The 25,529-nt window shown below is 43.7% G+C and overlaps 1 protein-coding gene across 3 annotated transcripts in view; it reads left to right on the top strand.

The window, feature by feature from the left end:
* VGLL4 (vestigial like family member 4) overlaps window positions 1–25,529 on the top strand; it is a 102,109-nt gene that overhangs the window by 59,306 nt on the left and 17,274 nt on the right. For 2 of the 3 annotated variants that reach the window (XM_044301429.1, XM_044301427.1), the window contains exon 3: window positions 24,197–24,386. In XM_044301429.1, coding sequence (XP_044157364.1) covers window positions 24,197–24,386 — 190 coding nt within the window. Of the gene's footprint in view, window positions 1–1,931; window positions 2,422–24,196; window positions 24,387–25,529 lie in introns of those variants that run through there. The other variant, XM_044301428.1, reaches the window with a different exon arrangement.

Genomic DNA, 25,529 nt, shown 5'->3' with positions numbered 1-25,529 from the left:
ATTTTCACAACAAATCCATATCAAAAACTGCATGTGTTTACTTGTGTTTTGACGCAGTTCTGACCCTTGAATTGGAAAAGAGTAAAATCTGCACAAAGAACGGCATAAAGAATTGACCTGCTGCGGATTTCCAAACCTACACAGCTGGTCAATTTCTGCACGGAACGATAAAGGAAAGTGTGCGTGAGATTTGTCTAATCTCAGACACTTTGCTGATACCGTATTACTCATCGGTTTTCCCACATGAGACTCGGCTGTAAAAAAAAAACGTGCATGATCTGGAATGTGTGCAACCTTAGGGCTCATGCACACAAACGTATTTTCTTTCCTTGTCCGTCATCAGTATTTTTGCGGACTGCAAAATACATACGGTCGTGTGCATGAGCCCTTAGAGTATCTGCCGTTTGCAGGTCAGTTGCTCATCTACTGCTGCTCGCTTGCAATGTTTTATGCATGCAATAGGTGCATCACAATCTTAACACTACAGTAGGGGAAATTACATGTGATTTGTGATAATTGTTGGAAACCCAACACTGTCCTGATAGACTTTATTATTATTATTTATTTTAAAGCGTCATTAAAGGGAACCTGTCATCAACTTTATGCTGACCTCACTGTGGCATAAATGCTGATGTCAGCGGTGTCATTTATGAGCTAAAAGTAAGTGGTTGCTGAGAAACAGCATCATAACCATTGCAGTCCAGGCCCTGAAAAGAGTCCAGTCTACCTGAGAAGAGTCCTGGTTATTCATAATCTCCTGCTCTCACCCATCTGCTGATGATTGGCAGTTCTGTCCTAGAGAGAAAGGGAGAAGACTAGCAGTCATCAGCAGGAGAGCAGGAATAACCAGGACTCTTCTCAGGTGGCTGGGACTCTTTTCCAGGCCCAGTACCCAGTCTGAAATGATTGTGATATTGGTTCTCGACAACCACTTATTTTTAACTTTTAATGACAGACCGCTGACTCACCTGTCTCTACTTAATGATGCCTTTAGTGTGGGCAGCAGAAAGGTGATGACAGGTTCCCTTTAAGTCCATGGCGCTGTACATCCAGCTGGGGTTACACAGAAATAAAAAACCACAGTAAACGAGAAACTATTTAACAGACTGGTACAGAGGGGTAGAGGACCCTGCCCGCAAGAGCTTACAATCTATAAGGCTGGGTTCAGACCTGAGCGTATTGAACGTACGCTCTGTATGCGCGATTGTACGGGCGTTTGCAATCGCGCATACAGAGACAAGCGAACGGCCATTGTCGTGCGTTGCTGCTGAAGTCTATGTACGGGAACGCGCGACAAGACGCCCCAAAGAAGCTCCTGTACTTCTTGGGGCATTTTGCAGCGCGATCGTACACGCTGTAAAACGCTCAGGTGAGAACCATTCCCATAGGGAATCATTGGTTCTTGCCTGTTGAGCGTTTTACAGCGCGTAGGAACGCGCTGTCAAACACTCAGGTCTGAACCGGCTGTAAGAGGCAATATTGCACAGCGTTCTAGTGTGCATATACTGGTGCTGTGACCGGTGGAGATGCCGTAAAGCACCCAGAAGCAAACCCATGTCACTTGGTGTTGCATGCAATAGTCGCCTGAAAGTAGGGTGCTGGTGTGCATGTAAATCCGTTACCTATCCCACCCCATGGATCTCTGTGACTTGCAGTAGAACTAAAAGTTGCAGCAGCAGCAGCTTCCCTAACCAGAACCTTCCTGGCTGCTTGCAGTAGTCCCTATACCTGTGTCTGGCCTGGGGGATGGGAGCACTCTGCTTTGTGTCACTCTCTCTCCTCTTACAAACACTCTGAGCATTTGGAGGAGGCTGATCTCCTGCTGAAAATATCCCTGACATGTGAGCTGCTCCAGGGAATCACTGAGCATGCTCCCTCCTCCCCGGCTGTTGGAGAGAGGAAGCTGACTTACATTGGAGTCATACCAAGCATAGGCTGCGTGTCAGAGCAGTGAACTTGCAGCAGGGCTGTGAGAACTGACTGGCTTTGTCTTCAACACTTCTTCTTCTTTTTTTTTTTTTGTCCCCCTTTCCTCCTTTTCTTTTTCTTTCACGACCTGCCGAAAGTGACCCGGGTCTGGTTTAGCTGGAGACCCCCACCACCCATAACATTGCCAAGGCAGAGCCGTCACCTCTTCTTCAGAACGGATTCCCCTTTTTTTAGATTTTTTTTGTTCATGCACTTTTCTCGGCTTTTGTTGCTGGAGGCTGGGCCTTTCTGTCTCGTGAAATCTTAGGGAGAGTCGGGATCTTTTCCTCAAGCTGTCCACCGCCTCTCACTTTTTATTCTTTTTGTGGGTGAAGCGAGAAAGCTGGTCTTTCCTGCTAACCCAGTAATAAATGCTGTTTATGAAGATGGATCTGTTGAACTACCAGTACCTGGACAAGATGAACAACAACATCGGCATTCTGTGCTACGAAGGTAAATGCTGACCCCACTCTTGGGTTTCAGGGCTGGGAAGAAGGAGCGAGACCGGTCGTTCCCACCTTCCTACCTTTATTCTCCTCTCTGCAATACATGGCGCTTTTATTTGCATTTTATTTGGTCATTAGGAAACTTTGCAACTTGACGTTTACTTGACTTGGTGTCGCTTGTTTTTTTTTGTCCCCCCCCAACAATAAGTTTTTTCTAATTTTTATTTTTACTTTTGTAGCAATAATATATATTTTTTGCACTAGGAAATGTGTTTCGTCTGTGGAGACTAACACATTATATACTTTGCATGTTTTTTTTTTTATTTTTTTTTTTTTACATATGTAGCATTTTGTAGCGTGGGATGCTTCCATCCTACTGGTATTTACCATGTCATTAGTATATATATATATATTAGGTGTGTGTGCAAAGCTTTTTTTTTTTTTTTTTTTTCTTTGTAAAAGGAGGGGTCAGAGATCACAACACTGAACACAATCCCCCCTTTGTCTGTGTTCTTACTTCCTGTCCAGATCTGCCATTGAAGGATGTGTCCTACACACAAGTCCCTTGTGGAAAGTAGTACATTATGCCAGACTGCAAAAAAAAATTTAACTCCATGAATTTTGCTGATTTTCTCTTTTTTTTTTTTTTTTTTCCCTCTCAGATCACATTTACTTTGTACGTTTTTTTTTTACCTCCTTTTTGCTGCCGTAACTTAAAGTTTTACCTAGAACCATGAAATCTATGGGATGATGATGAAAATAGCGTAATAACAATAAACAATGTAAATGTCTAAATGCTGAAAATTCTAGTTGGGATACATTTAAAAAAAAGTTTTGTTTTTTATTTAATTTTTTTTTCATTCTATGTTTTTATGCTACAAATATTACATTTTTTTGTGTAATATTTTTTTTTTATACATTTAAAAAAAAAAGATTATATGAATTTATGTAATTTAGTTGTAATCGCTCAAGGTATAGGCCGCAGAGAACAATAGCTACAAAACAAGGTTTACGATGGACCCCATTAAAATTTATACACTGTGTCGGGGTCGTGCAAACAGTTAAGTTCTTGCTGTACGTGCAGCTTTGGAGCTGGGGAATGGCCTAGTACTGAGGGGGGAAACCAGACAGGCATCAGTGAGTTTGGCAGTCAGCTCGTCATGCTGTGACCATATGCAAACAGAGCTTGGATTTCTACACTCTTGCGCTCCATAGTCTTTCTGTGCCCTCAACTTTTTCTCACAGTGAACAAAAGGATCCGTAATAGTGGCGATACAATGCAGGCTAGCGTCCGGTGGGTTGTCACATAGAGCGCTCTCTTTATTGATATACACTGGGGCGGTTTTATTAAATTCGCTGCCTTTTTTTACATGGTGCTTATCACTTAATTTCAGAATTTCTTTGGTAGTCGCACTCTATTGTGACGGTTTATTGCATGAGCATATCACAAAGTGCCGTCATGACCCCTACTCATTGCTATGGCAATGCTAAAGTGGGTGTACAAACTTTTCTTATAGGTACTAATTTTTTTATTTTATTTTTTCTTTTCTCGCTCAAGGGTTTATAAAATCTCTTGTAGAGAGGATCACTCCCCGCCAGAATCTTTCAATACATGTGAAATATTGGACGTAGCGTATTAAAAGCGAGGGATTTAAAAAAGAAAAAAATTCCCCTGCCTTTCTGGAATGTTTTTCGTTCTCGCGCGGTTTCTTCACATTCCACAAATGTAAACAATGCAGCTGGGAGAAATTCTGCAAACCTTGTGCATTCCTTGCACCGCTTGCTAACAGGAAGCAGATCTCCCCATGTGCCCCACTGACCGTCCCTCTTTAAGAGGAGGGGGGCGGATAGGTAGGACACTGTAGAACGTTTTGGAAGGGTCATGTGCTGAAGTGTAAAAATTTCTTCTGGCCGCCTCTTTACTTTAAGTACAGTAAAACCTGTTTAATCCAGGATAAGCGTGGCATAATGCATATAAAAAGAATCTATGAATTTTTATTCATAGTGTATTACATGGCCACCTTTAAAGGGGTTCTCTGCCTTTTGAACAAAATAACACCTTCCACCCCTGCTGCTTGGGGGATATGTTACCGCCATGGTGGTAGTCCTTGGCTGCAGCGGCACACGTGACCCCTGTCCATTCAGGATGTTGACAAGTGGGGACCTGAGCACCGAGAACAGAGGGCGGTAAATTACTATGCTTCCCTTCACCGGTCCCGCGGGAACCAAAATTTGCTGAAAAATTGCAGAAGACCTTTAAAAGTTATGCCCATATTTTGGCACTGTTTTGAAGATTATTTAATAAAATATTGAAATACTTTTTGGGCATTGATAGCGAATTAGAGCCTATAGTATTCTTCAGAGCATCATTCGCAGTTCTGCTGGTTGTCATTGGAAACAGTCAACAAGATTGTCATTAGAGACTGCTGATATAATCTTTTACCTCCATTAAGTTACTGTTTAATACCTGGGATATAAACAACATCAGAAAAAACTCTGTGAAGAGATTGAGCCATTGAAGAATACTGGGAGATTTCAGCTGTGAAGCTTGCAGAGTTGTGAATGGAGCTTTGGAGGATGTTTAGGTCTAAGGCCTAGATTGGATCCTGTCTTTTGTTTGATCAGGGAAGCCTGTTGAGCCATAATAATGTGCTAATGGCCAAAGGTTGTACCTTAGAGGACATTATAAGATGGTACCAGTGGGTGGGTACAATATATTTACAAAATTGCATATCTATCTGAGATTTTGAGGCTAGGAGTCGACCCCCCCCCCCCCCCCCCCTTACATAAAACAGCGCCACCCCTGTCTATAGGCTGTGTTTGGTATTGCAGCTCACCACATGCACTTGAATAGGGCTGAGCTGGAATACCAGACATGTTCCTTGTTTGGGCGCATGAAGAAAAGCGATATTTTTGGACAGCATCGTTGAGCCTGTAAAAAGGAAGCAGATTGTGACTGCTGCGTGTGTCTAGATCAGGCTCCAGTGATACAGTATATATAGAGACATCCCAAACTGAGGTGAAGGGTATCCTACATCGCAGTCTTTTTCAGGTGTATCACACTTCTCATGCTTGACACCTTTCATTATCTTGTTCCTCCAACACAAGAATTTGCATAGTACCATAACCCCCCCCCCCTTCCCCCCCCCCCCAAAAAAATAAATAAATTTAAAAATGAAATAAAAAAAATCCCCAAAAGCTGCGCCTGGTTGAGGGAAAGGCAGGGAGAGGCAGCTCCCTGCCTGGTGTCTCATGGTAGACATTTGATCCAGGGGGAGGAGGAGGAGGAGGAGGAGGACTCTGAAGCACAACATCTGTAACTTGTTTTTCAAGAAAATTCAGTTTGTTGCCTTTTTTTCTCCTTTTTACTCCTCGGTGTATAGTTATTGAGGGCTGGGGGTTAGAGGAAGGCGGATTGAGAGTCAGGTTTATATGACGTTTGTAATAGAAGACTTGCAGATATGGATCGCCGAGCACTGCAGTATATGTTTCCCTAATTATAGTTTGTGATTGCAGGAAAGTCTGGAATCCCAGAGGACACTGAATGTTAATGTTTATCCTCTGGCAAATGTCTCCTTCCAGTAAGAGCCTTACTAGAGTGTTTACCTTCTTTTTTTTTAATTTTCTCCTTAAAGGGGTTGTCCAAACCTTTTACAAGTGATGGTCTATCCTCAGGATAGGCCATCACTATCTAATAGGCAGTGGTCTAACACCCTTCCTCCCCAAATTAGCTCCAAGTCATTGCAAAGTTATGCTAACTTTAGGCCTTCTGGACTTAGGCCCAGAGTCTGTGGAGTGGTGTTATGGAAGCCTACAACTCTTTAGTACGGAGCTGCACTGCCGTAGTGGCTTCGTTGGGTGCTGTGCATACAAACTCCATTCTTCTAGGGTAAAATTGGTGGTGGCGAATGACATTACGGTTTCTTGCCATATAAAATAAGAAGCTTATGGAGGTACAGTAGAGGCCTCGTGAAATCTAAAGCAAGCCTATTTTGGCTCTGGTAAGGAGTTTCACAGAAATCTAAAAAAAAAAATAAAAAAAAATACTTGTGGCATGTGAGTGATTTCTTCCAGATCTCCATGCCCTTGTAGAGTCTTGCCACCAACAGGTGCATAGTGATATGTACCAGATGGAAAGTCTGGTACATATCACCCAACAAGGGTGTCCAATAAGGTCCCCTTATGTCTGGAGGGATCTTGACTTGTAGGCTAGAAACAGACTGAACACGCGACTAAAGTTTTCTAAATGGTTAGTGTTAGTGCATTTGACCATCCAGTTAGACGCCACCAATGCCGCTACAACTATGTGGACAAATTATAGCTACAGCTAAATCTTCTCATAATTAAATGGCTATTTCTCCTGACTCCATCATAAACATTCACGCTCGGCCAGTCATGCATGTTTATCTCGATAGGGGGAAGGGAATAAGCCGGCTGCTAGACCTCTCACATCTCCCTCAGGAACATATGCCATTGAGGAACAGTTAGTGGCCCCTTTTTCATAAGAAGATACATGTTTGTAAGGCTACTTTCATACTAGCGTTTTAGTTTTCCGGTATTGAGATCCGTCATAGGGGCTCAATACCGGGAAAAAACGCTTCAGTTTTGTCCCCATTCATTGTCAATGGGGACAGAACTGAACGGAATTCTCCAAAATGCATTCCGTTCCGTTTGGTTGCGTTCTCCTACCGCAGAGCAAATCGAAGCATGCTGCAGTTTGCTTTCCGTCCTGGGATGCGGAGCAAGACTGATCTGTCATGACCCACAATGCAAGTCAATGGGGACGGATCCGTTTTCTCTGCCACAATAGAAAACGGATCCATCCCCCATTGACTTTCAATGGAGTTCATGACTGATCCGTCTTTGCATTGTTACAGATAATACAACCGGATCCGTTCATAACTGATGCACATGGTTGTATTCTCAGTAGCGGAAGCGTTTTTGCTGAACCCTGCCGGATCCAGTAAAAACGCTAGTGTGAAGGTAGCCTAAGTGAAGAGAGTCTGCAGGATGGAAAATATGTTCTGAAGTTACATAATGTTGTGTGCAGAATAAAGGCACAGGCCATCTGTAGTGAATGTGACGTTATTATCCCTTCCAGCAGGAGGGAACTGATAAAGAATCTTGAGGGTCTACGGGGAACTATTACATTGCCATTGTACCGCAGACTAAAGACTACTGTCCTGCAGTGTTTCATCTGTGAATGGGGCACAAACTAGAAACTGCAGCCAGGATTAGGATTCTTATATTAACACTTCGAGATTGCTATTTCTATATAACGTTTTCTTTCTGGTATGAGTCATTGTTGCATATGTTGCTGTTGTGGTGGAGAAGACTGCTGAGATGTGCTTCGTTATCCAGTTTACTTTTTGCAAGATTTTATATAATACAGCCATGGAATACAGCGGAATGGGATCAAGTTCTAAGTCTATTCCAAAACTACGACTCCCAGCATAACCTGACGTCCACAGGCTCGGATTTGTAGAGCAGCTGGAGGGCCACAGCTCTATGTATTTACCGCAGGGATTGGTTGCCATAGCCGGAGGGCCAGGGCAAAAGAGGACACTGCTGGGATCAACAAAGACGAGCTCATCATTTTTATAGCATTGTAATGAAGTGTCGAAACAATAGATTTTGTTGTGTGGAGCTGTGATTGGAGCTTTGCTCTCTGGTGACCTTTCTGCTCATTAACATTTTACACAATCAGGAGTTGTGCGGCGTTTTCTTAGACAACGTGTTGTAGACACAATGGCTCTAGTGTTCTCGTGTGGGCTCTGAAGTCTGACGTCTGTTCGGGCATGGTGTGCAAGGTATATTTCTGCTGTTTGTCACGGTTATTGCTCATAAAACATTAACCTTCATAAAGTTTACAGGTGCGGTGGACACACACGATGAGATGGGGCCATGTTCTTTTTATGATGGACCTTCTTAGACATCATTATGGCATTTTATGGGACATGTACCTAGTTTTCTGTCAGTATTTCGGTAATAATCTTGGCATTATGATAAATTTACATATGAGCCCAAATCTATGGCAATATTCAAACTTGCGTTGAGGGTTGCATACCTCTGCTGACAAACCCGTCAGATTGGACTGTAAGAATAGCCCAGAATTGGCAAGAATTCTTGTCATCAGAATTACGGTAACACCCAATTGACATCTTTTATAAGTCATTGGGGTCTGTCAGGATTCTTTTCGGATCTATTGTATGATGGGTCCAGCACAGTTTTGTGGCTTCTATTTTCAGTGGGGCCTAAAGCTAGCAGTAGGCAGTAGATTTTGTTGACTGATCTCATTCCAGTCAGAAGGACTGAAGACGTGTCCTCAGGGACCAGCAAACAATCTCCTCTTGTCTGGAGAAACAATAATCCAAAAGGTTGGATTGAAAGACGCCTAATGTTTTTTTCCCCAGAGATAAGGGACGCCAGAAGTGTCTGGCAGACTGTTATCATACCCCAATACATTGTTAATGGGAATGTTTGGGTCGTAACTGTATTAGATATAGATAATATTAAAAGGATGTATTTATCAAGAAGAGTAGAAAATTGATTCCCAAGATGACTATTCCCAGGCCCTTTCGAAGCCTACCCTCTGAAGTGCTAATTGTACAAGTGCGGTCTGATTTGGGCATGGGACAATGTTTCAACATACGATGTTGAAACTGTAAGTGGAAGATTTTGAATGGTCAGACTCCATTCTCAAAACATTTTTCATGGTCCTGGTCTAATGTGCCTTATGCTGTGTTTTATGTCATGGTTGAACTTTCCATCAGACATACAAGTTAGGAGTAGTGTATATATACCTCCGATCGAAGGCTCCAACGAATATCACTGTATAGTATACAGTTGCATACGTCATCTATTGACTCCCATAATGTTTAAAGAAAAAAGTATAAGGCGCTGTCATTTATTCTTTTTTTATACACCAAAAATAATTTATACCAATTTCACTTTTATTGTTGGTAGTTTTTCCTCAGGGTTTCTAGCATTGTATGTAGTTAGAAAATGTCTCCTTAGAATTGAGCTGCCGAGACCACAAATCATTGATGAAACGCCGCCTATCCAAACGAGGTGAGTTTATGGTAACCCTAGCAATGTTTAACAACCCAGGGATGGCAGAGATTGAATCTCTTGGATGACTGAGTTTGAGGTCTTCTTGGCTTCTCATTTTTAGGCTAGGGGTAGTAAGGCCGGAAGGTTTTCCTGCCCTGAAATTCTAATAGGGGTGAAAAGTGCAATGCTCCTATTACCTCATCCGAAGTTGACCCTCGCTTCCTGATGAAAGTTTTAGATCATTTTTATCACAGTTTCCTGATACGCGATATCTTTTAGAAGCTTTCGTCTCTGCTTCCATTTCAGCTTAACCCGTAACAAGAGTCTGCAGTCCGGATGTCCCTTTATAGCATGACAATACTGTGTGCAGTTCTTCTCGAGTTCACATTTAAACTTTTTTGAAAATAAATTAAATTGAGTAAAACATTAAACAAGTAAAATATTAAAGGAGTTGTCAAGCTTTGGGAGCCTTTCTGCCTTACACCCCTTTCCCTTTCAGGATCTGTGGAAGTGAAGCCTATTTAGTTCCACACCTGCAGTAAAGCTAGCCGGCAGGCTGTTCACTGTATCCGGTATAGCCGGATAGGGCTGTGCTCAGCTCAAGCTCATTTGACTATAATGGGATCCAGTGGGAATTTAGGTGGTTTCCTACATGACTGCTGGGTTTTCGCAGGATAAAAATTGGTGCGTGCACCAGCTTTTGTCCGGCCGAAACTCAGCTCTTATGCTGTCCCATTATAGACCATAAGAAGTCTGGTGGTGCATGGCAGTATTCGGCTAGACCAGATACAGCTATCCTCTGCCGGATAGCTTTACCACATGCTTGAAACTAGCTTTACCTGTTCTTTGCTCATTGGTTTTGACTCCTTCAGTTCTCCTCTGCTATTGACGCACGCTGGTCCCCACTTGTAAACTTCTGGTTGACGGGGCAATCATTTTTGCCGCCACTGCCAATGACTAGTCGCTGAGGTGATGTGTCACCCAAGTGACGCATGGTGGAAAACATCACCACTTTGGCCAGCCCTTCACCCATAGCACAGGCCCAGTGCTCTCCTGCTTTAAAGAGTCCTAGAGAGGAAGAGACCTTTCACTTAAATTTTTTTTTTGTGTGTTTAACTGAGTACCTTTACATGCGGAGTACCCTCTCTTGATGCTGTCAGAATTTATCTTTTTTTGAAAGACCCCTTGTCTGCGCTGCTGTGAGCCCCCAAAGTTTTGGTGCCCAATATGTTAATACCGAGGGAGGAAGAGATGCCAGTGTTTCTCAGTGGGCGTCACCCTCTCTCTGGCTGTCGCGCAGACCACGTCACAGGCAATGAGAAGGTGGGCTATTTTTTTTTTCTCCGTGGCAGTGAAACGGTGCACTGCGATTGGACACCACCACAGCCAGGGAGAAGGTGACGTGCACTGAGAAATGCTGGCATCTCCTCCTCCCCATACTGATGCTTGGTATTAACATATTGGGTGCCACAATATTGGGGATCACAGCTGGGCAGCAAATAAAATTCTAGCAGCATCAGTGTTGCTCGGTCAAACACAAAAAAATGTGAAAGGTCCTCTTTAAAGCAGGAGAGCACTGGATCTGTGCTATGGGTAAAGGGCTGACTGACCAACTCAATTCTCCAAGATTGAATACATTACGTGCATTGAAGAGAGCAAAGGTGAATGACATTAAAGGGCTTATCCAGGGTTAAAAAAACATGACCACTTTCTTCCGAAAACAGCAACCCAAGGTTTGTCTGGTACAGCAGTTCAGTTTCATTGAAGTAAACAGAGCTGAGCTGCAATACTACACAGAACATTTGGACAAGTGTGGTGCTGTTTTTTTTTTTTTTTTAGGAAAGCCACGTTCTTCTCATTCTGGACATCTCCTTTAAGTTCTATTTACACAGGGATAAATTTTAGCTATTTATATAATTTTGAACATTTGAGGATTAATGTTGATTTAATCTGGATGATTGAGAGCTTGGATTACTTGAGTTACCTTGCATACGATAAATAGAATATTCCAGGAGAAGTATTGTCCTCAGTTTCCCACAATTATATATGATGTTAGGGCATTTGACTGACCCTCATGGGTCCCATTATAGTAAAGGATAAAATTGTTTGCCTCCACTTTGTGTCTGCTAAGTAATATTACTTCCCCATGTGCCGTGGAAGTTTAAATGAGTTGTTCGGCTTCTTGGCTATCTTCACTGGGCTTCAACTGTCCTTTTGTCAACTTCCAGACATACAGGGTCATGTGCAGTGGCCTCAGCAGGGACATGGCCTCATCAGTGTCATAACCCTGCTGGGTCACGTGCTTGAGAGACACATCACTGCCCCAGTGAGTCCATTGGCTGCAGTGCCGCACATGACCTCTGCCTATCCGGAAGCTGAAGGACTGGGACTGGAAGAACAGAGTTAGGGCGCCAGGGAGCGGGAATTGAATTCTGTCTTGCATAGCACTAGGACTTCTCTTATAAATGGAAGCTAGGGTGGAAGCCTTAAGGTGGATTTAGGCGGGCTGACTGAAGCATTCCTTCCCGACAGTCGGATGCTCGTTCAGTGAAGAGACTGCGGCATTTAAATGCTGTGATCTCCTGCACTGTATGAAAATGGGGCATCTATTATAGAGATCCCTCATCCTCGTACAATATCATGGCTTCTGAGCAGTAGATCACGGTTTAGACAGCACTATCTGCTGCCCAGAAGCCATGATCGGCAGCACATTAAGACGGCCAGATGATCGGGAATGACCGTTCGCAGGAACGGTTGTTGCCGATAATCTGGACGATTATTGGGGCATCTAAATGCACCTTTATGCTAGAGGTCATGACTGCTGTCTGAGACTGAAGGGCTGTAGCTCATACAGATAGGACGCAGATGGGCACATAGTTCGAGCGTAGAATTTGAAGTTTGCATAGAAATACAAGGTAAACCTAAGTTACTGAGTATGTTTCATCCCTTACACTCACCACCTAATACTTATTCTGGAATTACAGGATTTTTTCGGCGGAGAAATGCATGTACTATGCTGTATGAGAATGATGAGGAATTTGCTGACAAAGCTTCTTTTTGTCAATCTTATATTAGCCCAGGGCAAGTCTAACATTCTCTTATGATATTCATCAGTGTACCGTAGTGGAAATTACCGGTCAGCTATACATGCTATAAGAATGTCTTGACGTACAGTTCCTTAGAAATTCTCTTATTCTCATAATGTCTGCAGTCCTAGCCTAACGCTGGGTTCACACCTGAGCGTTTTACAGCGAGTTCAAACGCGCTGTAAAACGCTCAACACATGAAAACCAATGCTTCCCTGTGGCCCTGGTTCACACTTGAGCGTTTTACAGCGCGCCCTACGTTAAAAAAAGTTCTTGAGCTTCTTTGGGGCGTTTTGTCACGCGTTCCCGTACATAGACTTTCGGGAACGCGCGACAATGGGCGTTCACTTGTCTCTGTATGCGCGATTGTAAACGCCGGTACAATCGCGCATACAGAGCGCTCCTTTCAGAACGCTCAGGTGTGAACCCAAGGTAAAAGTAGTCATACACTTTAGATGAATTTTGGTGGGACCTGCCAATTTAAGGAAGAACAGTTAGCCACCTAATATGTATGGAGGTGTCCTGAATATCTCTAGACAGCAGATGTCAGGGGGAAGTAGGGTCAGGGATGTGGGATTTGTAACATGCCCGATTATTTCGTTTTAATGGGAGATAAGATGTCAGCAGTTGTGTCTGGCTTTCAGATTATTCCTTCCTCCCCCATTGAGATAACATTCTGGGCATGCATGTGTAGGGGGCATCTGAAGGTATAGCTGTCATCTAAACCAGTTATCTAAGGCTTTTGTCAACCTAAAATTACATCAGTCATATGTCAACCTATAGGGTGGATATGACTTTCAGGCAGGATCGGAAGAAGTGGTAGGTGGGTGAGACATGGCTGAGGGGGTGCACTTTTTATTAACGGAAATAATAATGTTAAATGCTGCATACAGTAAGTATGACCCCTCTACATTCATCACTTCTATGTTTTAGTAGGTACAGTAGATAGAGTACCGCTATAAAGGGGTTGTTTCCTGAAGATGAGCTGATTGATAGGGTCCAGCTATTTTGTCATATATTTTGACTTGCACAGTATAATATGACTGTAATCCATGAAATACATAGATGGGCCACGGTCACTCCTACTCCTGTGGCTCCTTGCTCTGGCTCATAGAGAGGGGTCCATACGCCCTAATGTATTCTCCTTTATTATCACTCTCTACCCCTGGTTCCAGCTCTGTTGTCGCTGTATTTCTTTCCATGTTCGTTTTTCTGCTGACCTTATCCAGAACCATACATTTCAATGCTTCTGGAAAAAAAAGACGTTGCTCCGTTTGCATTCCGTTTCCGTATCTCCGCATGTCTGTTCCACAAAAAACAAATAGAACATGTCCTATTATTGTCCGCATTACAGACACGGATAGGACTGTTCTATTAGGGGCCAGCTGTTCCGTTCCACAAAATACGGAATGCGCAGATGTCATCCGTATTTTTCGCAGACCGCAAAATACTTAGGGTCGTGTGCATGAGCCCCAAAGCATAGAGAATGCAGGAGGAACAATTCATTCCTCCATCATCCTGTTCTATTAGTTATCGGCAGCATATCCCTGATTACACAGGACTATGCTGCCGATAATCCTGATGAAAGATGCCCATCAACTGATGAACAAGCAAATGCTCGATTATATGAGCCAATTGTCGCCACCGAGCGAGCCTATGAATGCATGTTTTCAATAATTTGTTTATAATCCTAATGTCTAAAAGGGCCTTTAAAGAATGTACCCCTCTGTGATGTCCAAATTCCCTAATTAGGCATATGGACAGGGGTTGTTTTTATGAGGCAACCTCTGTAATCATCATGGGGACACTTGACCATCTATGACTCCATGATTCTAGATAAGTAACATATTGATAGGTTATACCTTGAGACTACACAGCTCACAGAACAGCTGGCTGCAATGTTCTTTGTTGGACAAATAATGGTCAGATTCCCATTTTTGGCCATTATCCATTTGAAGACACAATCGCTAAGTAAATCTAAGGAGAAAAATAAAGCAAAGCTGTGGATCCTGTCTGCAGAGGTCCTTCATCAAAGGCGCAGATTAAATGGAGTGTAAAAATACCAGTAATTATTTCAGCTGAGAAGTACTTTAAACTTTTGATCTCAATGTCTACCCTGGAAACATAACCCCATCGTGCCATTAATGTTTGAAGTTCAGAGAGGAATAACAGCTTATTGGCTTTGATCATGGCTCCTCAGAACAAGTCTTCCTTTTCATCTCCACCACTTTGTGAAGTGACAGGGGAAACTGCCTGCAAAGGGTCAAACTTCTGAAATACGCTCAGCACAGCAGAGCAGCACAGTGATGGTTCTGTTACTAGGATGTGGTATCAATAATGTCAAATTCATTAATATAAAAGGCATCTTCTAGTCCTTTTTGGAACATGTATGTTCAGGTTGCATTAGCTAATGTTGAGAGATTTGAGTGTGTATCAGCTTTAAAGGACTTTGAAATCTACGGGGCATTTCATGATCGTTCCTTGTGGAGCATGAGGGAGCAAGTGAGCAAATGTCCCCAATTGGTATCTCCCTTGACAAGTGCCATTGGGGACAAGTTATATACACATTATATATGGTCGAACGTGCCACCATAGATCTAATGTGAGTGGCCAGCTTAAAGCTGTTCTTTGGGATTTTGATATTGATGGCCTATCTTCAGGATAGATAACCTATATCGGTAAGGATGTGACTCCCAGCACCCCCGCTGATCTGCTGTTTGAACAAGCAGCGGCACTCTGTGAGTGCTTGGGTCTCCTCCGAGCCCATGTGATGTCATGTTCATCGGTCACGTGGCCTAGGAGAAGCTCATTCCCATTCAAGTGATTGAGGGTTGAGCTGCTGTACCAAGAACAGCTGCTATTCAATGAACATCGCTGTGCTTGGTGGGCTGTGAGGAGGCCACAACATGGAGCTCTGGTGAGCACCATGACTTCCTAAAGCAGCTGATCGGCAGGGGAGCTAGGAGTTGAACCCCCTGTGATCTTATATTGATGACCTATCCCGAGGATATGCCATCAATATCAAAATCATAGAAAAAAGGCTATATATTCAGATGTGGCTGATATGTTAAATAATTTTCAGTTACTGTCCATTTCATCACGATGGGGCTTCCACAAATCGTTATTTACCACCAAAGCAACCCCATTCAAATTTAATGAAAGTTTTTCAGCCTCAAAAATTTCTGTAACAGATCTGCCACATTCAGGTAGGAAACATCTGAATAAAATTTGGAACTTGTGAATCTATGGAAAATAATGCCATAAACATGCTTGTAATTAATGTATTTTGTTCCTAACTCCATTAGATACGGTGAGAAAGTAATACTATTCATTAGAATATGACCTGGTCAGTCTGTTGCAACAAGTGACATCACAGTGATGTCATCAGTTCAGTCTGTACTTGTTGCATAAGATGAGATCGAAGCATTTACGCCAACAACTGGCTCTGGATTGTGTCTGAGCAGAGATGGTTGTCATCCATACGTCATTTCCATATTAATGTAAAGTTTGAGGAGTATGCTGAATGTGTGTTACTGAGAGCATTACACTCCAGTAACATACATGAACATACCCAGAAGTACAGCTTTGCCGAGGATTGTTAGGTATTTGTGGCAGGTTCTAACATGCTATAAGGATCACTTTGACAACGTCTGGACGCTTTGTTCTGCACTAAATCCTTGTTTTCTTCTCATGTGAGCCATGTTCCATTTCTGAACATGTCTAATAAATTGTATGTTCAACATAGTGGAACTTGGCCTGGTCACCTCTCTGGTAGTCATTTAATGACCAAAAGTCAATGAGCAATCACCTATACAGCTGTTAAGTATAAGGTGTTTGACCAGTCAATCACCCAAATAAAATCTTACTCTAGGTCAAGAGATGGCAAGATCTTGGAGGTTCTCCTGGACTGCTTCCTCCAGGGCATGATATCTGCATGGATTGGTGCTCTGTATATACAAAATAGGGATATATATATATACATATACAGGGATGGTAGAATCATGAAATAGTTCTATGTAGGCGCTAAGCATAACCTACTCTGTGAAGAGTAGGTCTGGAGGACCTCCAATATCTCCACATCTGTTGACATCATGAAAAGAAAAACAAACGATTGAGGACATGAGATATATTATATCGCAGTATTCATTGGTTGGCACTTTTGCATTACTTTTTTCAGATTTTTGCATGTGTAGATCTGATGGAATATTCTGTGTGGGGACTGTTATTTGCATTCCTCCCTTGGTAGTAGAGCCATTCCCTTCCACGGAGAGGAGATAATGACTTGCTGATATCTGGCCATTAAGGCCTCGGTCACATCTCCGTCAAGCATATCGGACAGAGAACAGCCTGCCGCATTTCGCTGTATCCAGGATTGCCAGATTCTCTAGTTCCACCACTGGATCACCGTTAACTGTAATGATGTCTGGTAGTGATCTGCCACTTTCCGGCATTAATACCGGGTTTGGGGCGGACAAAAAACATTGCATGCATCTGTTTTTTATTGTACAGCCGACGGCTGGAATTTTTGCCAGTTCAAGCAGCCAGATCTGCTTCATGGTGATGTGAACGAGGCCTAAGATCTTTCTCCTCTTTGATTTGCTTTCCTTTAGTTGCTTAGAATTTGAATAGGATACACCATTTCTTGTATGAGAGAACATGCCTTGATTACAATTTCTGGTAATATCACCCTGTTTTGGAATGTGGAAAGGAAGGGAGTATTTGGGTTACTGAAAATTAATTGTTGGCACTACTGTGACTTTTGCCCTACAATGAGACCTTGTCCCTACTGATGGAGATGCTGCCATCAAATGGCCAGATAACTCCACAGCGGCTTCTGAGTATCTTATTCCGTATAGGCAATAACAAGACATGTGAGTTTTAGTAAATTTGTAGGATTCAGCTGGCCCCGAATTCCAGATGATCCTTTGGTGGACTCTGGCTCTGATGTGATCATATCTTGGCCAACCCATTCTATAGTTAACAGCAAAATGGGTGACTTTCTGCAAAGGGTTATGGATTGTCTTGGATTATTTTATGACTGACCAATTCTGTTTTATTGATGATATGAGCTGTGTGTACTATTAAATCACAGTTTATAAGGCAATTAAAAGTGGATATGCACATGTTCTGTATTGCTGGAGGGTGAACCCTTCGAATACTTTTTTCTGAGGGAGCCAAAAAAAAGGACTGCCAGGACACTTGTTTCTGGAGCACAGCAAATCGCTATGTAATTGACCATTCAAAGTGAAGATCTAGTTGACACCAATGGGCTGTGTCTGCCGTTTGCTGAGCAGTGGCGTAAAAATATTTGGGCTGTCGTGTGACAGGCCGTACAGTTTAGAAATGAGGAATAATTTTTGTGGAAAACTCTGGTTTTAGCCGAAGTTACCATGTAGTCATTCCTGTGTCCTGTGTCTCATCATGGCTGATGTGACAGCAGATGGCTTCATGTTTACATGATTCTTTACCTCATGTAGGGGTGGGCGATATGGCCTAAAATCTATATTGCGATATAATTTTAAGCATGTGCGATATGCGATATATATTGCGATATATTGTTTTCTATATTGTTTTCTATATTGGGGGGGGGGGGGTTTAAATTTTATTTATTTTTTACTTTTTATTTATTAACTATTGGCCTCCTTAAGGGCCAGAACCCTTGTCATATTCACCCTAATAGAGCTCTATTAGGGTGAATAGGACTTTACACTCTCCCTGCTGCCCTGTGCATAGTGCACACAACAGCAGGGAGCTGACCATGGCGGCAGCCTCTGATCTGCCCCCCGCAGCCTCTGATCTGCCCCCCCCCAGCCTCTGATCTGCCCCCCCCCAGCCTCTGATCTGCCCCCCCCAGCCTCTGATCTGCCCCCCCCAGCCTCTGATCTGCCCCCCCCCAGCCTCTGATCTGCCCCCCCAGCCTCTGATCTGCCCCCCCCCAGCCTCTGATCTGCCCCCCCCCAGCCTCTGATCTGCCCCCCCCCAGCCTCTGATCTGCCCCCCCCCAGCCTCTGATCTGCCCCCCCCCAGCCTCTGATCTGCCCCCCCCCCAGCCTCTGATCTGCCCCCCCCCAGCCTCTGATCTGCCCCCCCCCCAGCCTCTGATCTGCCCCCCCCCCAGCCTCTGATCTGCCCCCCCCCAGCCTCTGATCTGCCCCCCTTCCCCAGCCTCTGATCTTCCCCAGCCTCTGATCTTCTCCCCAGCCTCTGATCTGCCTCCCTTCCCCAACCTCTGATCTGCCCCCTCTGGTAACGCAAACCCCCCCTCCCTCCCTCGCCAGTATTAATCATTGGTGGCAGTGGCCACAGGGTCCCTCCCCCCCATTGGTGGCAGTTTGCAGTTCCGATCGGAGCCCCAGCAGTGTAATGCTGGGGCTCCGATCGGTTACCATGGCAGCCAGGAGTCACGCTGCTGAAGTCCTGGCTGCCATGGTATGTTAGTGAGCAGAGAGCAGCGCATTATACTCACGTGCGCTGTGGCCGCCGGTCGCTCCTTCTTCTCATAGGTCTGTGCGGCGCATTGCTAATGCTGTAAGCATTAGCTATCCGCCGCACAGACAGAAAAAGGAGCGACCGCCGGCCACAGCGCACGTGAGTATAATGCGCTGCTCTCTGCTCACTAACATACCATGGCAGCCAGGACTTCAGCAGCGTGACTCCTGGCTGCCATGGTAACCGATCGGAGCCCCAGCATTACACTGCTGGGGCTCCGATCGGAACTGCAAACTGCCACCAATGATGGGGGGGAGGAGGGGGACCCTGAGGGATATGGCCGGCACATTCATTGGTAGTGCAGTGGCCACAGTCCCTCCCCTCCTCCTCCTCGGTCCTCATTGGTGTTCAGCGGCAGCCGCGCACAGTGGGGAGGGAGGGACTCCCTCCTCCTTCCTCCTCCCTCCGCTGTGCCGGCCGGCTCAGAACATGGTGCGCGCGATCATATCGCGGTCCGGCGATATAGGCGATATGGCGAAAATCCATATCGTGGCCCAAATTCATATCGCATATCGCCTATATCGCCTATATCGCCCACCCCTAACCTCATGTACCTTATATTTCCAGACCGACAGGTGGTTGTTCTCCAAATGTCTACATAGAGTTGAAAGTAAGTACTTTGCACTACCCTGGGGAATTTCTGACCTGCCATAGGGGTGTTACCAAGATTGTCATATCTAACAGTAAACTGCAGGAAATAGATGTGAAGCAACACTTAAGGGGTTTGTAAGATGTATAGAATGCCTCTGTGTCTGGAAAAGCCCTAAATGTTGTACACACGTATTCACTTGATTGAGAAAGAACTGCAATACCAAGAATACACACTGAAGACCTGTCCTTAGGATAGGCCATCAACGTGATATTAGTGAGCTTGTTATGGTGGCCATGCTCCCTAGATATCTGTTGGCCAAGTGTGCATATGTTCTCAACAGGGAGATGAGAAGAAGTCACTGGTCGAAACCTGGCGGCACTTATTTTCAGTGAGAACAAAGGATTGGGCATATTGAACTTCAACTGCCCAATACCTCTTTCCCATGACTATTGTGAACCTCCATACACTGGCCCAATACCTCTTTCCCATGACTATCGTGAACCTCCATACACTGGCCCAATACCTCTTTCCCATGACTATATCGGGAACCTCCATACAGATAACGCTGGAATCTATGGGTTCTGATGACAGTCATCTAATGTATATGGCAGTCCCTTCGAGTGTATTTCCAGATACAGTGGCACATCCCTACATCTGTGTAGTTGTGCCCGGTACCACAGCCCATCCTCCTGGGAACCCCATAAGGATTTTCCTATTTTGTAGTCCTTTGTGTCAACACTTGTGTAAAGTGCTTTCCTATAAAACACGTAGTCACGGATCCAAACAATGATTACCTATCATCCTATAATATCTGCCGTCCCCACTGTGTATAACAGACACTTTTATAGGAGTCCTGCTAGTTTTACAGCATATCGTTTACTAAGCCTTCCCTTTTATTACTGTCCCAAGCCCGATATTTTATGTGTAGACCTAAGATGTTGAGAGCAACGTAAAGTTTTGCTTATTACATAACTTTTAAGTTACTCATTGATCTTAGACTCGGAGGGTAAAGACTGGCAATGTCACTGCTGCATTATGGGATTCCCTTATCACCTAGTGCTTGGGTGACCTGTAATAAACTTGGAAATAACCTTCATTACCTGATAATAGTAAGCTACTTTCTTCAGTGCCAACAGAGTATGAGCACAATCCTGTCACAGGGTAGGCAAAAGTGTTACAAGTTGCTTACTGGGAACAGGTGATGTCATTGACAGGTCCATCGATGATGTCCTCAGTCTACTGCTCCATTTTATTCTATTGAGGATTTGGGTAGAACCAATTTTTATGATTCTGCTACATAAACTAACAAATCTGATCGCTTGGCCCAACCATTCTTCTTCCTTTGCACTTGTTTTCATAGTCGCCCCTAGTATTTATCTCATTGTGGTTGCTTTAGCGTGTATGTGTATATACTTGTATGAGCTGCATTAGATTAGGCTGAGATGAGCCCCATGGGAACTTGAAGTGACCCCATGCACACGTGCTGAAAAACACACGTGACTGTACTTTTATCACAGTGTTCATTGTTTCAGTGGGAAGTGGTTAATCCAAGGCTAATTGATAGCGGAGGGATAAATTCTGGAAGAGCATGGTACAAGATTAGAGCATAGTAAACCGGTTTGTACACAGCAACAGAATAGTGCTCCTTGTGGCCAAATTTGCTTATTAACAATAAACCTGACTTTTCTCATGCTTTTCGATATCAGTACATAATCTCAGTGAGCTATGACCTTTTAAAAAAGTCCATTCGCTTGTAATAGTCCATTTTCCTGAATGTTTACATGACCTTTATTTCTGTTCATGGAGTTTGGTGCCTTTTTCATGCTGGAATCGATGTAGAATCTGCCTCCTCTTGTTTCCAATGGGAAATTCAGGCCACAGTTTTTCTAAAACCACATCGTAGAAAGAAAAGAAAAAAAAAGCATATGCCTTCTTGGCTTGGAAACCTGCAGATGCCATGACTGGTGTCTGCATCTGGATTAGGTCTAATTCCGTGGGCAGACCCAAGAAATATAAACTCCAAAACTGCAGCAGATATCAGAGTTCCAACCTCCGTCAGCCACGCGTTCCGTGGCACATACATGCTGGATTTTTACGACATGTTTTTTTTATTTTTTTTTAGCATATGAGCATAGCCAAAGTTACATTTACTTTTGAGTGGACATGTGGGTAAACTATTGAAATACCCTGAAGGAGCTATCTGGGATTTTCATAATGATGGCCTATCATCAGGATAGGTAGTTATCAGTATGATGTTGTCTGGGGTCTGACACCAGGGATCCTTGCTGATTAGCTGTTTGAAGAGGCTCTGACGCTCCAGAAGAGCTTAGGCCTCTTCCTAGGCATCATGTTCATCATTCACATGGTCTTGGCGCTGCTTAGTCCTATTCAAGTCAATGGGGCAGAGCTGCGTTACCAAGCACAGCCACCATCAATTGAACAGTGCTGTGTTTGGTAAGCTGCGAGGAGGTTGCTGCGCTCATTGGAGCTATTTTGAATGCTGTGGCTTCCTCAAATTGCTGACCGATTTAGGCATGCCATCAATATGAAAATCCCGTAAAAAAAAAAAAACTGTAAAGGGGTTGTCCCAAGATATTTTTTATTTATTAGGGGAAAACACTTAAACTCTCCTTTCCAGCTCCTTTCTATCCAGCACCACGGTTCCTCCCTCCACAAGTTGCAGCAGCCAGTGCCATTTCTTTTGGCTGCGGAGATGACCATGGGTGTAAATTCTGGTCCACAGTTACAGTACGAGGAGAATCTCTGGAGCAATACTGTCCACAATAAAATAATCCATGGACATTAGATATACACTTATGAGCGCTTATGTGTTGTATTATTTGCTTTATACTCGCCTTTCCAGCTCCTCCCGATCCAGCGCCACTGATCCTCCCTTCTCACAGGCTGCAGCAGCCGGTTCCATTTGTTTTGGCTGTAGGGTTGATTAAGAGCATAAATTCTGATCCACAGTTACAGTACGAAGAGCAGCTCTGGAGCAATACTGTCCAAACTAAAAGCATCCATGGTCATTGGATAAACTCTTATGCACACTTATATGTTGTATTATTTGCTTTAATTAGTCAAGCTTCTGCTTTATGCGCTGCATGTGCCTCTTCACACACAGCGATCTGACTAATTGAGTAGAGTGGGAGTCGTGATTTATTGACCATTTCCCTTACCACTGCCCAGTGTGGAGGCCGCTTATACTCGCAACGGAAGAATTAGAAATCCACTTATTCTGTGCATGTTAGATAATATTCTTACACCCTAGTACAGTCTGCTAGTTGTCACTGCACAAAATAAAGAGAAGAAAATCAATATATGTCTGGTGAAACATGCGGCTAAATGAGGAAAGCTTTATCGAGCAGCCAGCATACAAGGTTTGCCTATTCACCGTCCCTGCCGCATTGAGATGGAAAGTTCCAGTTTGTTATCTGTGCCAGATCTTAAACCCCAGCCCTGCAGCGTATTCTGGGTCACTTCACTCCTTAATTCCCTGTGCCGGCTGGCATCCTGCAGATTCTGATGGTGGCTGTAGAAAGGGGTTTTCTAAGGCCGGCACAGTAAGAGAACGACTTGAAATTCTTTCTGGAACCATTAGTGGCCTTTTAAAGGGAAAGTGACATAAACGCAATCATCCTGCTTGCCAAAAATGCGGGCATGCTGGGCATTGTTTATTTATTTGAGGAGAGGAGCGTATGTATCCTCCCTTATTTTTGAAGGTACCTGATTGTATGTTCTAGTGACATATTGGGGTATTTAATCTCTAAACTTTCTTGTATATGATATTATTACAGCTCACCTGAACTGTTGCAACAATGAAAACATTTCCCGTAGTAAGTTATAAACTTAAAGGGGTTGTCTGGTTGGTATTTATTTTTTTTTTTAAAGGGTCAGAATTGCTTATAAAAAATAAAGGAAATCCTACTTGCCTCCACTATCTCATCGATCCCATGCACTGGTGCATTATCAACCTGGAGGTGGGGAGGGACTACAGCCAGCATCATTAGTTACCACAGTCTCACTATCCAATGAGTGCTGCCAGTTTCAGACTGTGTAGGGACACACACCCAGTTGGATCTTCACTGCAAACTGCTAGTATTTCAATTATGGCCCATGCACTGGCGCATTATCAACCTGGAAGTGGGGAGGGACTACAGCCAGCATCATTAGTTACCACAGTCTCACTATCCATTCAGTGCTGCCAGTTTCAGACTGTGTAGGGACACACACCCAGTTGGACCTTCACTGCAAACTGCTAGTATTTCAATTATAACTGCTAGCAGGAATAATAAAGTAATGGGACATCACAGAGTCATAGGAATAGATGCTCCAGAATTGTTATTACATGGGGAATGCAAGTAGTTACTAAAACAGACGTCAGAAGAGGTGACAGGGCCTCTTTAAAACCACAGCAGGGGTCACTGCTGTTACAGCTGGTTGTTGAACTTTTTAGTCAGTGACCAAAAGAAAACTGTTTACTAACCATTAACAGGTTATTGGTTCTTAATGTATATATTTTTTTTACATTCAACTAATATACCCATGTGTCACTTTTACAGGAGAAGCAGCGTTACGGAGTGAACACAGAATGCAACCCCTTGCAATGCCTACTGCACTCACCAATCATCGGACGGGCCCACCGCCTATTAGCCCCAGTAAGAGGAGGTACAGCATGGACCAAGGAGATGATGAACTAGACTGTGAAAATGACCATGTCTCAAAAATGAGCCGGATGTTTCACCCTCACTTGTAAGTGCCTCATTAATAATCTTTTTGTGCCTTTTTCTCCCTATTGATTCTAAATAATGTGAGGGAATGAAAACCGTAATCGTATGCTTGGTGTCCATGATACAGCATGCAGTCTGTGGAGCTTGTCAGGGTTTGTATTTTCAAGGTCATGAGACCAGAGTAGCAGTGAGCTCTGTACTGGCTTAGTTCTGGGCATGGCGCTAATGTGTCACGTAGTAGCTCTGAGGTTGTGGAGGTTATAGAATTTTATATAGTCTTTCGGTATGCTATTATTTGTTTATATAGAGCCTTTTTATGAACTTATGTTTTTGGCAGTAGAAATAGAAGTTTAGGCAGCAGTTTTGTGGCTCTCGTGCAGGAACAATGGACGTAGTCACACAGTGTCGTCTTAGTGCTTTTGACGGCACGTTGTCCTACCGAAATTAGAACAAGGTTTTGGGATTAGGATCTTCAAAAGCCTTAAGTAATATTTTGGACATGGATAATTATAAAAAGAAAATTCCCCAAAAGTTCTCCTCAAAAATGCTAGTCTTGGTGCCATAATCAATGTCACTGATGTGTTTTTCGATCTTTTAGAAAAGGACTGTTTCATTACTGTACATTGAGGAGAATTTTTGCAGAGGCAGAAACAAGTCCCATACGTTCCTCCTCTCTGATACTGTGGCCTAGTTCTGTGTCTGGTATCACTTACCCAGTAAGAGTATCCTGCACCAAATGTCACCCTGGCCTGTTTTAAGGCCCACCGGCCTCCCCTCCCTCTTCTCCTTCCAGGGTGGGAGCACAGCTGCTCAGCTGACACAAGGACACCCTGCAGTTGTCACCAGTGTTTTTTTTTTTGCAGCATGCGTCCTCTCACGGGACATCTCCATGGATTAATAAAGCCACCCAACAAATGGCTAGTGCAGGAGAAGATGTCACGTTGCCTGTGAATGTATCTTTGTCTTGCTGGCATGGAGCTGGATGTCAAGATGCCGCTCATTCCTTTATGAAGGAAGCGATCAGAGGTCATTTGATAACTGAGAACTGTGCTTGGCTGTCTGAGATCCAAGCAGAGAGCTACATTCCAGGCATTCTTCGGCTTCTAGCCTGCTCACATCCATCATGGGACAGGCAATGTTTTATTTATCCTCAAATAAATCATGG

Source organism: Bufo gargarizans, chromosome 7, assembly GCF_014858855.1.
Source record: "Bufo gargarizans isolate SCDJY-AF-19 chromosome 7, ASM1485885v1, whole genome shotgun sequence".
NCBI lineage: Eukaryota > Metazoa > Chordata > Amphibia > Anura > Bufonidae > Bufo > Bufo gargarizans.
Note: the sequence above shows the minus strand (reverse complement) of the source record. Positions and strands in the feature narration are given on the sequence as shown.